Source organism: Anser anser, assembly GCF_964211835.1.
Source record: "Anser anser genome assembly, chromosome: 4".
NCBI classification, from domain to species: Eukaryota; Metazoa; Chordata; class Aves; order Anseriformes; family Anatidae; genus Anser; species Anser anser.
In genome coordinates this window covers 7249475-7265437 of record NC_139724.1, presented here as the reverse complement: position 1 = coordinate 7265437, position 15963 = coordinate 7249475, and the positions used below count along the sequence as shown (strand labels likewise).

Genomic DNA, 15963 nt, shown 5'->3' with positions numbered 1-15963 from the left:
CTTTTCTAGTGTTTAAAACACATTACACCCATTTCAGCCTTTTGGAAGGATTTCAGTTTATACCAAAAAGGTGAGCAGATAATTTTTGTTTTTAATGTTCCACTAATTCTTATAAGTAGTACTTTCTAAACAAAAATCTAAGTGCTGGCTCCTAGCTCTCTTTATTGGACCTCGTGTCTTGGCCCAAGCTGTTTTCTATGGAAAAAAGTCCCAGAGAGATATGGAAGAAACGAGGGGAAAACAGTGCAAGTGACCTTCACAGCACCGTCCTGCGCTCTCTCCCCGCATCCCAAATGTGTTCTTGGTACGCTGGTGGCTCACTCTGGAAGAGCTGATGCAGGCTGCTAGCTGGGAGGACAGTCCTGACACAAACAGGTGTTCTAATCTGGGCATCTGATATAGAGAAAAATAACTTGAATTTGCTGAATTACTGAATATTCAAGGTTCTGAGAATTATTGCCCAGCAAAAATAAGATCTTACAAGATGCAACTCTTGATACACAGAAACATATCTGGTACTGCCAGAAAAAAGAAAAGGGCAAGGGAATTTAGGATAATGAAGTTCCTAGGACTTGATTTGCTCTGAAAGAAGTAAACAAAACAATTGACTTCAATGAACTCCTGACTGACCAAAAATATTTCAAGCTTTTTATTAGGAAACATTAATATTCTAGAGCTATGGAGAAAAAGGTGCTTATTCCTCCAATAAAGCCCTCAGAAGTGCATGAAGACTTGAGAGATGGTAAACGCATGACTTCGCCAGCATTCACTTCACCCACAGCTTACTAACATGAATTTATTATATGCAACTCTTTTCTTGGGAGAGATCAGTCAAATTCTAAAAGCTGAGCGTTCGTAAGCATCTAAAGTGCCAGGTGCTTTTTATTTTTATTTTTTTTTAACTGAACTAAGGTCTGATGGTCAAATTCCTGATCTTCAGACTTACTCCAAACACCTCCATTTGTTCTTGCCAGAAACACCACAAAAGCAGCTTCTCCTTTTGGAATGTCAGTCTTTGTATTTGGGAAGTGAACAAGTATACATATTTTGAACCTTAATTAAGCACATCTCCACTTCTGTTCGTTTTGAACTTTTGTTTAATTGTACATATCTCAACTGTCTGCTCTGTCAAAAATGATCAGAAGGGTGTGCAATTAAAATTTAAGCCTGTGTGTTTTTATGTGGGATTGAGCAGGAAGAGAATTCCAACAGTTCCTTTACGTGATATTAATGCATTACATTTGGCACTTACTGTGATTGTCATTTTTCAAACACTGATGAAAAGCAGTCTACACGCATACTCCTTTGCGCTGCATTGCATTTATGTCCTGACTTTCAAAAGAGTTTTCAGACTCAGGTAAAGACCAGTTGTTCTTCCTTACAATCCATTCCTGCAGAAACACTTACGATCTAACTGTTCTTTGGATTTAAGAATAGCCCTCTGTTTTGATCATTTGGATTTCTTTTATCCATGACCATAAACTTGTTTTAAAGGGAGAAGTGAGGGGTTTCTACTCTGGAGTCAAAACCCTGGAACAGTGCACAAGCACAGCCTGGAAATGTTATCAGTTACAGAGCTGAGGAAACAAGTGCACCACATCAGATACTGCAAGTTGCAGAAGTCTGTTTTTCTAAGAGAAGAAATGCGAGAAGAAACGCTCAGGCTCTGCCAAAAGGTCAAATGGAAAAGAGTGCAGCTAAGGGATAAAGATTTGGTGCCAAGAAAGCTTGTCTCATTGTATCTACAGTTTTGCATTTTTTTTATTTTTTTATTTTTTTTAGCTATTGTAGTTTCTTCACTAGTCTTTCATCCTGCAACACTGTGCTTAGAAGTAATTTTACAGGCATAAAACACCCTCTACAAGCAATGGAGTTAACTCTGCCTGGTAAAAATGGAGCACACGTGAAGGATTGAGCCCTTAGATCAAAAGCTCTGTGGGGCAAGGACTGTCATTTCTGCTGAGTGCCTCATACAAATACTTTTCCCTTTTTCCCTTTGCATTATCAAATGCCTTCCACCTACCTTATGCAATTTCTTCTTCTGTTTTTAATGATAATAGCTTACATTATATAGTACCTTTCATCCAGAAGAATCCCAAATGCTTTGCAGCCCACAGACGGGGATTATCTCGCCCACTGCCAGAACTCAGCTAGGTTTAGGCTCAATGGTGTCACTTTTACGCTAGATAGCTCACGGCAGTTTAAGGTATTTTTAAAAAGCTCGTATTACTCGTGATTAGTACCTTGGACCACCTACTTAATTCTTTTGGAAAGACCCCAGAACTGTGATTGTGTCACGTCTACATTGGCAGAAAGAAGAGCCAACAGATAGATGGAATAAAGATCATGGGGTGACTGCCATGGTGGAAATACGTACTGAGGCCAGGCTGGGTTGTTTTCCACCATGACTTCTACACCAGCACAAAGTCCTGGCAAAAGCTGGCGCCTGCTAGACGTGCTCAGGACCCCTTCTCCATCAAAAGCATCGCCCCAGCCTGCCAAAGTGCGTGCCTCTCCATTTTCCTCTCCTTGTCACTACTTATTCTGCTGAGTTCATGCCTGAATGCATAGCTGTAAATCTGAATACAGTTATGAAAGAGAAACCTTCCTCTTCTTTCAAAGGCATTGTTTAATCAAGGTGACAGGTGGGGACAATCAGTTATGCACCAGAAAAGTAGTACTTTGAGCATCCTACGTACAAAAAGGAATAATATAAGGGACAGTTCAGGTATTTCCTTTGCTCTAGAAGAAGCCAGCACAGCTTCCAGTGAAAAAGCAGTGTTCCAGAACGGAAAAGTCTAAATGCAGAATATAACTTGCTAAATGTGTATGTGCAGATTGCAAAATGAATTATTTTAAGGGGCTTGTTCCCCACCCATAAGCTATTTTGCCATGTTATATGTCTTCCTCTTGTCTGTAACCAGCAATAGCCCTAAAGCAGATTTTGGCAAACTGTCAGACAGGCGCTTGAAAGCTGAAGCAAATCACTTGTTCAGTCTCTTCTAATAAAAGGTATAAGGAAATGGAGACAAAACTCTAATCTTCCAGATAAAACTTGCTTCAGTCAAAGTCTTCATGAGATAAACCTTAGGCTATCACAACTGAAAAACGGTAGTGCAAGATTCAGTCACACAGCAACGTAAGCCTGCAAAGGCATCTTCCACATTCCCACCCTTCTTCCAGCAGTCCCGTACGGCAATCCACGCAGTGATGATTTAGCCCACAGCTCACCAAAGACCAGGGAAGGGAGAAAGCAGACGCATGGTACAACAAAAAGCCTGATCGCAGCATTGACTTTAGTGTAAGACTAAATCCTGACTATATTAAACATTTATGGTATGTGGGCTAAAGAACCTTGCAATTTTGCACTTGAAGCAGTGTATTTCTACTTGTAGAATGTATCACCTCCCAAAGATGCTGTTAACACTTAGAAGCAAGTTTTTAAAAAGTCAGCCAATAAAGCATAAGTAGTTTTATAGAATCTTATTTTTAAAAAACTTCTCTGCATAGTGTAAATATAGAACTGGCAAGATAATGCACTGATCCATTTTACAAACACATTGCAAGTAACTCAGCTGTTTGGGACTACATGTTTTTATATCAATGTGACAGAAGTGTACTAAGATGTCGTTTGTAAAACGAAACAGCAGTGTATGCTGCCATCTTAACTAGTCACTGCTACACAACCATGTATCATAGGACCTATGTTGTTTCTAACATAACTCCCTTGGCTTACAGGGAGTTCAAGTCTGAACTCTTCAAAGGAAAGACTCAAACTATAGCTCAAAAGCTGCTGCAAGGGTTTCTGACGGACCATTGAGTGGTCAATCAGATGAGATCCAGATCAGCTATGATCTGGATGTGCAAATCTAGATTAGATTTTATTTGGTAACTGTGCACCTCAATTGTCAGTTTGCAAAACCAAGCAACAAAACAAATAAAAAAAATCCAGTTTGTTTTATGAGCACTCTAACAATGCATTTGTGCCTGGTATTTGACTTTCTTCTAGTCAAAGGTAGGTATGTTGGGCAGGACAGTTTTCTTCACAGATTTTCCTTCACAAGCCAGCTAAAAATGCTACCATTTGACCTCCACATTCTACATCCTAACACTCGCGTCTGCACTGGGTCTCAGCACTTTCAACAGGGCACATGTCCATCACTGCTCTGTGGAATCAAGTGCCAGAGATCATGCACTGCTGCAACCCAGATTTAAACAGAACTCATTCATTCTCTCCAGCACAGCATGTTATGTTGCTGGCTTTTTTATCATCTCTCTCTCTCTATCTAGTCCTTCCACTTCATAAAAATTTTGCATACAGGAGGCTCAGATCAACTAAGTCAGTAAGTCAAATTGTGTGTCACTTTATTCCTCTACATCTCTTTTCTAATAGCTCATGTCTATTAATCCTATTTAACTTAAGCTGCAGAGCAGACTGCCTTCTGCGCTATATTTGGATGGTCGCTATAACTTCCTAGGACTGTTCTTCATCAGCTCTCTTGCATAGATGTAGTAGGATTTGGCTGGATACCAAACAGCCTTTATGAAAACCCCAACAGTGACATTTAACACGGACCTCTTTTGCTCACAGTGGTATCCGCAAAGAGCCTCTATTCCTGAAGTGGTTAAATTACTATGTCAAATACACACAACAGGCTGCAAGCAGTTTCACAGCCAAAAAAAGAAATAAGAAACTTACTTCAATGCTGAAGTACCCTCTGTCCACATAGTCCCCCAGGAAGAGGTACCGCGTGTTGGCAGGAGAACCTCCCACTTCAAATAGTTTCATCAAGTCAAAGAATTGGCCATGGATGTCTCCACAAACTGGAAGAAAAAGAAAAGAAAGAGCTGTATTCAGTTTCACCATGCTACAATCATCTTAGGCACCCACATTCTGAAGTCAGTGTCTCTTATAAGAAACATGTTATGGCAATTTGTGCATCGTCCTCTAGTTAAATGATCAGTGAGAGCTGGCAGCTGTTCAGCAGAAGCAGTTTTTCTATGACATGCATCCACCTAAGTGTGCAAGATGCTACCAACTAATTAGAGGAGAGCTATCAAGCAAACCTGACCAATATTTATTTCCACAGATATCTATCCGCACCTTCCGCTGCCCAGCAGAGCACACAATACTGGCAATAGGAATAAGATGAGCCAAAGAAGGCCTGAATAGAGAAAACGCTGAAGCAAATTTACTCTTCCTTTCACCATCATGCCTCTATTTGTCTCAGCCCCAGATGAACAAGGCCAAGCTTTCTGGGAAAGATGAAACATGCCAGTCCTGTGTATGCTACTGCTTCGTAACTTGACAAATTTTGGACTTAAGGTTCCTTTAGAACTGGAAGAAACCATACAAAAAATGGCCTGCTTGCTTCTCTAAAGCATGTCTTAGACAAGACGACACAGATTTTTCATGCTTTAACCTTTACCACTTTATGTAACTTTGCATAATTATGATTTGTTTCACCTCATTACAATGAAGTCAACCTAACCAGCAGCACCTCTAAAAAGAGCAGCTCCCAGGACGCCAGGCAGAGCACAAGCGATGTGCAGCCAGGGCTAAGCAGAGATGCCTCTTTTTGTGTCTCAGACTCAATAGATTGGCTCTGCTTTCTTGTGAAATCTCATACTCACTGGTGGGTGATTTCAAACATCTGCAGGAAGGAAGGCAAAGCTTTTGGAGTCCCCCATGGAAGCTTAACTAACAATGCTGCGTCAAAACCTGGTTTGTTTTGTTTCCTCTACCCAAGGGAAGGGGAGAAAAAAACAAAACAAAACAACTTGGCCCCAGTTTAGGGCCAAGCCCAGGCCTTTTCAGGCAACAAGCTTTAAAAAAGAAAAATGTTAACAGCCTTAAGGCCTGAAACTGAAAGAGATAAGGGATGGAAGGAGAAGCACTGCAGCTTGGTCCCCCAGGAGAGTGGATGCAAAGGAGTTTAGCCTAAGAACGTCTGTCAAACCCCAGCCTTAGGTATGGCAATATCCAGACCAATTTTGGGCTGCTCCTGATTAAGTCTTTCCTCCAATGCTGTTCTATTTCGAAGGTGAACAACATGTCGTGGTTTAACAAAACTGGTTTGTTACCATTGGCTTCTTCTGGGGATTTTCACTAGCTTCTGAAGCAAAGCGGCTTCCCTTTCTCCAGGCCTTTTTGGTAAAAACAAAGACACCTGCATGAATCTCATTCCTCCCGCTTTTAGACTGGGTCTCCCTTCAGCGACTCTAAATATTCTGATTTGCCAACTGGAAGGGTGGTTACAAAGAGACCGAATAAAGCAAGGGTCAAAGATGGACCTTATCTTGCAACAGCAATACAACTAGTTTACTGCTAACTATAAATTCAGAAGACTTCAGATGCTTTCTTTCATTTTTTTATTTTTTGTATTCAAGCAGTACTCGTATTTGAGCTTTTATTTGGAAGTCAATACTGAGGTCTTGTACCATCACAGATGAATAAACCTCAAATTTATTTCATGCCATGGAGAAGCTGAAGTCACATCTCCACATAGATACAATAGAACAGTATAGGCGATATAGAGCAACAGTTGTAACACCAAATACAACAGCCTTGCAGTGCAGCGCAGTCTCCATGCTTTGTCTTTCACTGCAGTTCATTTTCGCATTATATTGTTAACTTCCATCACTTTTCTCTGAATGCCTACATCAACAATAAGACTGATGTAACATTATCATACCATCCAAAACCTAACTAAATAAAATCAACAAAACAGAAAAAATTTATTGATCTTGCAGTCGCTGTTTTCATGAATATTTATGTGAAATGGGTGACAATTCACGACTGCTGGCTAGCTGAGCAGTTCTCCGTGAGAGCAACTGGGTATTTTCAAAATGCTCTTATCATCACTGAATTACATTGCATAATCTCTTTTTTGAAGTCGATTTTTTCCCACATGAGTTTTAGATGACAGCCTTCATGTTGAAGCCATCAACAGCTAGAATTTCTAGCTAAGAATAATAACTGCCATCATTTATGCAACATAAATACTATTTAAATCCTCAAGTAGTACAAAACCACTCCTATTTCTTTAAAAAAAATAAAATGTGTACCCCAAAAGGAAAAATATTTTTATCGTGTCTTCATTTGAACATGTTCATCCACGAAACCAAAGCACAGTGCCTGACTGTACTCCTCTGCATGGACACTGTGGGAAGATTACGAACACGTGTCGCGCATTGATGGCCAGGCAATCTGCTCTCCTAACTTCCAGCAGAAAAGCTTTTAGTTATATAACTGTACAGTTCTCCCAATTATCGCCCGCCCCCATTTGCTCCAACCATAAAAAAAAAACTGAAGTTGAACGAGACTGAAAGATTTTAGATGGATTCAACTTTTGCTCTTTCCCAAAACCACGAAGAAAAAAGGCTAGTTATTTATTTATTGCTCTGTACGTGGACAGGTAAGTACACCGAGGCCATTACAGAGAAACCAGCAAGGTTAAAAAGCTTTCTCCAAGTAGCTACACGTCCACGAGCCTGTCACGAGTCAGAAAAGCAGAGAGCAAACCGGTGAAGAGGACAGAAATAAAAACCGCAGAGCCTTGCAACCCCACAGCTTGCAAAAATTCTGAATCGGACTGGAGAATCAATAGCTGATGGGAACTCCAGACGTTTTACACACAGCAGCCTATTCTTTCCAGACTTGACAACAGATCCAGAAATACATCCAAGAAAAAAAAGAGAAAGCTAAAAAGCCCTCGAGCTCAGTCTTGCCAAGCAATTGCAGTAGTTCCAAAATAGAAGCATAACATCAGTAGGTAAAAGCAGTGGGAGCAAGAGAAGATGCTCAAAACTAAGAGTTAACACAGATTTAATTTTCAGTGAGATCCCAGAATTCCTACTGAAAGACCACAGTGTTACATACAGGCAACCCAAGCCAATATTTTGCTTTGGAACAGCATGAAGTACTTTAAGGATCTTACACTTTCCAGGTCTGAATGTACAGACCTGAAACGTCCTTTGACTGTGAAGTCTGGGTACCCACGTTCTGACGGGTGGTCTTATTCGGAAATAAGTTTAAGAGCGATTTCTAAAGAACTGTATGTAGTTTGAAATCAACTGCTTTAAAGCTATAGTTTTGCCTTCTTTCTTTTCCAACTCTAAAACCCATACAAATCTCCTATTTGGAAGATTTCCCAGGCAGCTGAATCGATACTTTATCTTTCCTTAGGTGGGGACAGAAGAGGTCCAGCATTGTATTTCCATTCATAAAGGCACAAACATCCATCAGCCATAGCTCTGCTGTGTCCCTTCAGGTCTTCGAGCTTCTGATCGCTCACACTCTTGCAGCACAGTCCAACTAACAGCCTACAGCAGAGGTCCACATCCACACCACCTTCCCCCTTCATGTTACAGACGAAAATTTTGAAAGCCCAGTGATTGCTGTGGGTCTGTGTTTATTCTTGGACAAGCATTACCACTGGATCTCTGGTTCCTTTCAGTTTTACTGAAAACTTCCCTTTGTATACTCTTTTGGTATTGGAACACTAGCTATTGAACAACCTATTCTGCAAAATATGAACGTTTTTTCCATTAAATGATAACAAAATAAAGCCTCTGCACTCCAACAGCACAGTGAAGCAGGAAATTCAATTTTTAATGAAAATCTCCAGGATCAATGTACTTATGGATTTAAAGTACGAACACGGGGGACATAAAACACAGTTTGTGTGTGTGTGTGCGTGGAATTAACATTAGAAGCAGCTGTGTTTATACAAAAACAAATTCCTCAAAAGGAGGAATACTGTATATGGTATGTCTTCTATTAGGACTGCCCATGTTTTCCTGTATTACTGGATTCCTGAAAGTGCCATCGTGTCATGACACTAAATTGATTTTTATGTTCATCAGTTTGTAACTAAATAATCTGAGTGCCTTTTTTTTTTTTTTTTTTAACCCCCTCCCCAAAAGGGACCTTTTCATTCATCAAGTGCTTTACAACCTTCTTTGTGCCCTTCCATTACCACCTACACAACAGCAATTTTTCTAACAACAAAGCAACACTTCCTCCAATTTACCATTCTCAGCACCAAGCTTCAGTTCTGGCCCCAAGCTTGTTAACCATGAATTTGTGTATCTGGATAATCTGATAGTGTCTACCTACCTAACCTCTCGTGGCACCAAGCCCACAAGTGCACTACAAGCTACATGAAGAAAACTAATTTTAAATAGTTTTACAGTCATCTACTGACTTCATTGAGGCAATAAAAAGGTTTAAGAAACACTGTTTATCCGGGGACTCATTAGAAATTTACCTTTGTTGAGGAAGTTTTCACAGATAAAATGGGCCCCTCCAAAAGATCCAGGGTTACAGGACTGTCCATGCCATTACTGGCACTGTCTCCTACTTGTTATAATGAGTCCTTTAATACACTACGCTTTCTTGCACTATACCACCAGAACTTGTCCAATGAAATGGTGCGTAATACCATTTTAATATAAAAACAGGGATTGGACACAAGGGAGAGAAGGGATTCTCTTTTTTTCTTGGAAGAAATTGTCATCCTAATACAAATTAATTTATGTTTTGGATGGCTTCACAGAGAGGATGTCCCTCTGAATTATGTCAAAGGAACAACAATAGTGAACAGCAACCAGTGAGTTAAAGCTGCACTAGCAGTGAAGGAAGCCCAAAGCTCAGCAGTTGTATTGCCACGCTATTTGGAGAAGAAAGTGGCAGAGTAGCAATTTAGATTGCATTATTATTGGAACAAATCAAAGTCTGCAAATGCTCTTCAGATGTCTTAGTTCACAGAAATAATGCTCTTCGCTACATACAATCTCAGTCCAGTGACAGTTATGTGCAGTTTCCCACTGCAGTTGAAAATTAAGAACAGAATGTATATTCATAGTACATTGAACGCGTTCAATTCAAAATTTTTCTGTATGTACGAGCTTGGATATACTGCACTTATTTTCACATTTATCATGTAATTATTTAATTGGTATGAATTATGGTCCAATAGTAAGACACTATTAGTATTTCAAATGAATTCACATTCCATGTACCACAAGATTATGTTGCCTCTTCAAATAGCATCAGGGATTAGCAGCAGATATGTAACACGCCATCATCAGCGTCAGAAGCAACATCTGCAAATTCATATCGTTATAACAATTAACAATAATGAAACAAAGCTACCTTTTAAATTTGAAACTAGCACTGTGTAGGGAGTATTATGCATTGCTTGAAAACTTATTTTTGTTCACTAAGCCAGGAATGTCTTTGCACAGAGCTCAAAGAGATTGTGCTTCAGCAAAGAAGCGTGCAATTCTTTAAATCTAGAGGGAGAAAACCACCCTATTGAGTTACACTGCAGAATGCAGACTGCAAACGGGTTTTCTTCATACACTGCTCAAGAACTGTGTAGCTACTTACGGTTCCACTACTCAGTACATGCTTCCAAGAGCTTCCCATTTTCCAAGGACCTACAAGGCCTTACCGACAAAGGGACGAGCACACTGTAAACCTGCACATCTCTGAGCTGACTCTGTGGATGTTCTGAAAACCTACTGCATTCATCCAGGGCTGCTGGATAACGTGGTAAAGAGGCTGCACACCCCAATGAGGAGTATGCCCCCATCCGCTTCTCCAGGGAAGCGGTCTGTAGCAATAAAAAGTTACTGAAGGCTGAATGGAAAAGCCAAGTGAAAAAGGAACATGTACAAGCAAGAGTGGACACACAAAAGGAAAGCAAAAACAAATAGATGAAGAGAAAGAAGTGAAAGACTCAGCTTAGCCGACCGATAAATATGAGGAAAAACACCTGCAAGAGCTATATGCATTAAATTGTCAAAAACTCTGCTTCAAGGAAAAGTACTGCATTGCTGCTGATGGGTTCAACTGCTAACCAGAAGGCTCTCATTTTTCCCAAGATTTAAGAACAAAGACTTCTATAGAAGTCACGTGCCCTTCATAACGCAATCTTTGAGCTTGAAAGAACTTCATTTCCAAGTGTACCTACTTCAGAGAAACATTTTATGTTGCCACAGCAGTATGAAATGTTTTAAATGCCACAGATTTGTTCCACGCAATTTTCTTATTGCTAAAGACTGAGAGATTTTTCTTTACTTTTTGGAGAATGAGGAAAAGTACAAAATAAAGGAAGGAACTCCAAAAATTTTGATCAGTAGCTGCTCATTGTAGCAATGCTCAAGACAAGCCCAGTGGTTACGTTGTATTGCTTTACAGTCACACACTTGTATTTCTCTTTATGTGTAAGTAATGAAGTCTGCAAGTTCTTTAATTTGAGTCAGAAGCATTTAGACAGCTCACTAGGTAACATATCATCCTAAGAAAACATCTACTAGACTTGACACAATGGTCTTTCGTATGAATGTTTGTTATACTAAGTGTATGTAACAGCATAGCTCTGTATTTCCAAAGGAACCATGATTTCATTCATATCCCTATCTGCTTATCTTACATGGTTATAATAGGCTTTCGTGCACCTTTTTCTTTCACTTCATGCAAACTGATGAGTTGATCCTACTAGGGAGAAATGGCGTTAATAAAAAAAACTGCAATTAAATATTTTTAAAAAGAGGCCTGCCTTATCGAAGATAATGCCAGAAACTATTAGACCCTACAGTGCAGCAAAGGAAACTGCAAATGGACCATCGATGTTGCAGTTGACAACGCTGTTTGGTTGCCATCTTTCCTTCTTTGTACTGAGCAAAACCAAGTGCCTTGGGAAAAGCTGTTTTCTGTGCAACAGAGGAGGATGCTGTACCACATTCTGGTCTGTGAACAACTGAAATGCTAGTGCCTATAAAGATCAACCCACACTCGCTCTTGGTAATAGGAGTTAGCTTTCTCCCACCATCCCCTGAAGGCTAGAACAAATTAATGACACTTGATTTGGGAAGGTAGAGTGAAAGAGAGTGGGGAAGGGAAAACATTGCATCAGAAAAGACCTTCAGGACAGCAGTCGGTAACATTCTCTAGGGAAGGAGAAAGCAAAAACCCAAGACACACTGCAGCAAACTCTTCAGATGTTAAGGCTACAAAAATATCTTCAGCAAGAAGTTTTTAAAAATAGCTCTGCAAAACTACTTTCCCATTTGCATCATAAAATTACTTGCAATGTCCCAAAACAACAACAAAGGTATACAAACCTGGCAAGCAGAGCTCCTTTCTATACTCAGGAGATCACCAGAAACAGCAGTTCTCAATAAACAGCCCTCTACCGACTGCTGTAAAACCTACACCAGCAGAGAAGAATCCCCTCGGCCCCAACTCCTACCCCACCTGCATTTTTCAGGAGAGCAAGCAGGTATCACAGCAGTGAGGTGGCAGACAGAGACTTTCAGTTCCCAGTCAAAGCAATGTAGCAGTAGACATGGGATGTCGGTCTAGTGAATTCCCCCAGCCCACACCCAACTGCTGTAAAATCAGTGGGGAAAGGTCCTCTCATCACTCACACGCCAGAAGATGCTGAATCAGGCTGTGGGGAGAGGAACAAAACAAGGTGGGAGCAAACAGCATTCACTCCCATGTGCATCAAAAACTACTGGCTCTTTCCCTGCCACCCTCCAAGGTCAGCACTGCCCCTGAGCACCTTCCACAGCAAATGGAAAAGCAAGCACGCTGTCATCGTCTCTTGTTAATGCATCCTCAGTATCAGCGAGCAATGCTTATTCCCCGAATAAGCTCATCAAAAGGATTACTTGCGAGGAAAGTGCTTCACTGGTGTATGGGCTAGGATTCCCAGTTCATATCCTTAGACCAAGGTTATTTATAGCAGTAGGGAAATTCTCTTATCCCCAGTTTTACAGACGTGAAAAGCAAAGGCCTGAAGAAGCTTAATAATTTATAAGGTCACAAGCTCAGTCAGCGGAAGAGCAGGGATAGCCAGAAAGGGAATAATGCATCCTCAGAGTGCTTCACCCAGTCTCACCAGAGCAATGGGGACCTTTCTGTAGAGGAGGAAGGTCGTGCACAAGAAGCAGGCACAGACTAGCCTTGCACAGTGCTCCAAATGAAACGGAGGGGAAGGCAGAATAGGGGAAAGGGCTTTTGAAAAAAGAAAAGCTCTGATATGCTCGTTTAATCTTCTTAAAGTAGAATTTCAGAGCATTATTTCCCTAGCAGATTGCGATCTAATTACCTTCCAAGCACCCAAGTATTTACAAGATTTTAAAGGTAGCAGCATTAGCATGTCAAGCTTCAATATATCAATGCCTGGCATCTAAAAACCTAACCACAAAAAAAAAAGTGATGTTCACGTTGGCTTGTAATAAGTATTTTCCATTTTTACCAGAGAATATTGTGTTGTCACAGTCTCTTTATTCTAAACCATAACAAATTTGCTTTATGCTCCACCCCACCCCCAACTTGGTGTTTCATTAAGAATCAGAAGCAGTGTTCTGTGACAAAAAGCATCCTTCTTCCTTCAGCACGACAGTTTGTCTTATCAATGGGAGGTGAACATTTGCTCGACATGAACCAATGCATTTGTTTATTGCCTTTAGATCTGTAGCACTCTGCCTGCGTTTCACAGAAAACAGCCGTTAAAGGAAAACAAAAATAGCGTCTCTCATATTCCTGGGCTTTTAATAAGCAACTGGCAGTATCAATATGATACTCGTATGCACCCTTTCTGCTAGGAGACAGCACGACTAATTTCTAAGGAATGCTGTGAAATTCAGCATTCGGATTTAATGACCTGTATTGAGAGCCATGGGAGAAAAGAACAGGCAGTGAGGGCCTACTGAGCTTTAACCTCAGCTTGTGCACCCATGTCTTTAACGGGCTCCAACTATTATTTTATTCCAACAGTTTTGTACTACAGGTGTTCATACGCTAAGAGGCTACCTCCAGGACAGTGACTGCATAGGGTTAAGGAAAGCAAATATTTTCACATTTTTAACTCAAGCCACATAAGATGGCCTTTTCAAATTACAGAATCCAAATTCCACAACCAAAATCTTATACAAAACTCAAATAAAATTAACCATTTATTAAAAATTATAGAGTACTTATGTTATCCAGGAAGTACTGATGTTGCACTATGCTGAGAAAATGTAATCCTCTGTGAAAAAAAGATTAAATTCTGAGAAAAGAGAAAGCTCTCCACAGTAATTTCTATCCTGGTAAAAGCTCATCTTACAATTATTGAAAAGAAGAGTTGACCACATGAATGTCTTCTTGCTGAAAACATATGCCTAAACATGATCTTGAGTAGGTGGTGAAATTCATATGCTGATTCTAATTCAACATGACTATGTTAAATAGGTTGTTTGTTTCCAAAAAGCTAACACTGATTAAGGAAAGACATGTTACGCTTTATGGCAGACTGGTATGAGCACGGACAAAATTGTGCAAATGGATTTGAAACTGATGAAGAGCAAAATTATGTAATAGCTGGATTTTTCAGCTTTCCTGAAATGATCTTTAAAAACAAATGATATAGTAAATATATATATATATAATCTTAAACGTAGCACTGAAAAAAATTAGCCCATAAAAAAAACTTATTAATGACAATTATGAAAATGAGCCCCTCCAAAAAAGCGAGGCTGATGAACAAATTAGCCACCTTAACTACATTTCTTCCTATAACCTTGCTATTAAGGATATAAGAGTGGACACAATCTCAGCAGCACTCGGTAGTATTTGGGATGGCAGCCAGGCAGATTTGGGCTAGGTCTTGTGCCTTGCTCCTCAAGCAAACTAGGCTGCCTCTCCCACTATATCAAACTGGCTGAGGAAGAAAAAATAAATATGTATGTATGTCAGTCAGAGGGAAGAAGTATTTTTTTTTGCAAATAGCAGCCAACCACACCCTATACAGTAAGCTGTTCTGGGAGGGAGCAGAGTACTGCTATTCATAAACAGAGGAAAGAAGACAACGTCACCATCAAAAATACTTTGCAAAGAGAATATTGGGTGAAAAATACTCAATTATTATACTGAATTGGTCTTTATGGTCTGTAGTCTTATCAGTAATTTCAAATGTGAGATCTTTTCAGGTTTCTGATGTAGAGTTATCAGATGCATTTTTAATAATTATAGACCAAGCATTCCAAATAGAGGTAAATGTTTAAATATCTTACCAATCAGTCGAACAGGATTTCACTGGCATTTGATTAGGACAAACACTGCATGCAAATCAAGTGTCTGCGAATTAAGCACCTCTGTCCAAGGATCTCCATCATCTTACTCTTCGGACTTGCAGGATCAAGGCCTGCTTCAATTAGCCTCACGTGAACAGATCACATGTATGTAAATAGGCAATAATAACACATATGGCCTGAAAACTCCCCCAAACACAGCGCCACATAAGAAAAATCATCTCACAGACTTGGTATTTTAATAAAAAAATGTATGTACAGAGAGCAAATAAACTCCTGAGTCAGCTTTTGTAATGCTGTATATTGCAACAATGTGATTTTCAGGCAGTTCAGAGTTTATTAATTCTGATAGGAGCTACGTGATTATTTCTTCCATAGCACTTCCCAGACTATCTAGTTACAACGAACATAATCCTGGGCACATATAATCTAAATATGAAACGGTATTTACATGACCTTATGATTTTTTTTCCCAATATCACGTATAACCTTTTTAATGAAGCCTTAACAATAAAGGAAATATCTGATAATACAATGCTTTTCTTCTTAAAGCAACATTCAGAAGCACATGCTTTTAGCAGAAAATACAAAAGAAAATGCAAGAGACCAGCAACCGATTCCCTCAGACACCAGCTCTTTTCTGAGAGCAATTCCAACAGTAAACGTGAAAGAAGCAGAAGCTAACTGCACTATGCATCAGAAGAAACAATTACCATCCTTTACAGCAAAAATATTCAAAGTTGCTGACAAAAAATAAAAAATGCATGAAACCCCTCAAATATAGATTTTTGCAAACTAAAACTACACTGCAATTGTAGCTGCGTGTTCCTGATGGCAGTGGCCAGACCTGTATGGCCATACCAAAAGGCT

At 39.8% G+C, this 15963-nt stretch overlaps 1 protein-coding gene across 6 annotated transcripts in view; it reads right to left on the bottom strand.

Annotated features, from left to right (window-relative positions):
* The window catches only part of PPP3CA (protein phosphatase 3 catalytic subunit alpha), a 278936-nt gene that overhangs the window by 55408 nt on the left and 207565 nt on the right, over positions 1–15963 (bottom strand). For all 6 annotated transcript variants that reach the window (XM_083835543.1, XM_083835544.1, XM_083835547.1 and 3 more), the window contains one exon: positions 4700–4824. In XM_083835543.1, the coding sequence (XP_083691669.1) occupies positions 4700–4824 (125 nt within the window). The remainder of the gene's footprint in view (positions 1–4699; positions 4825–15963) is intronic.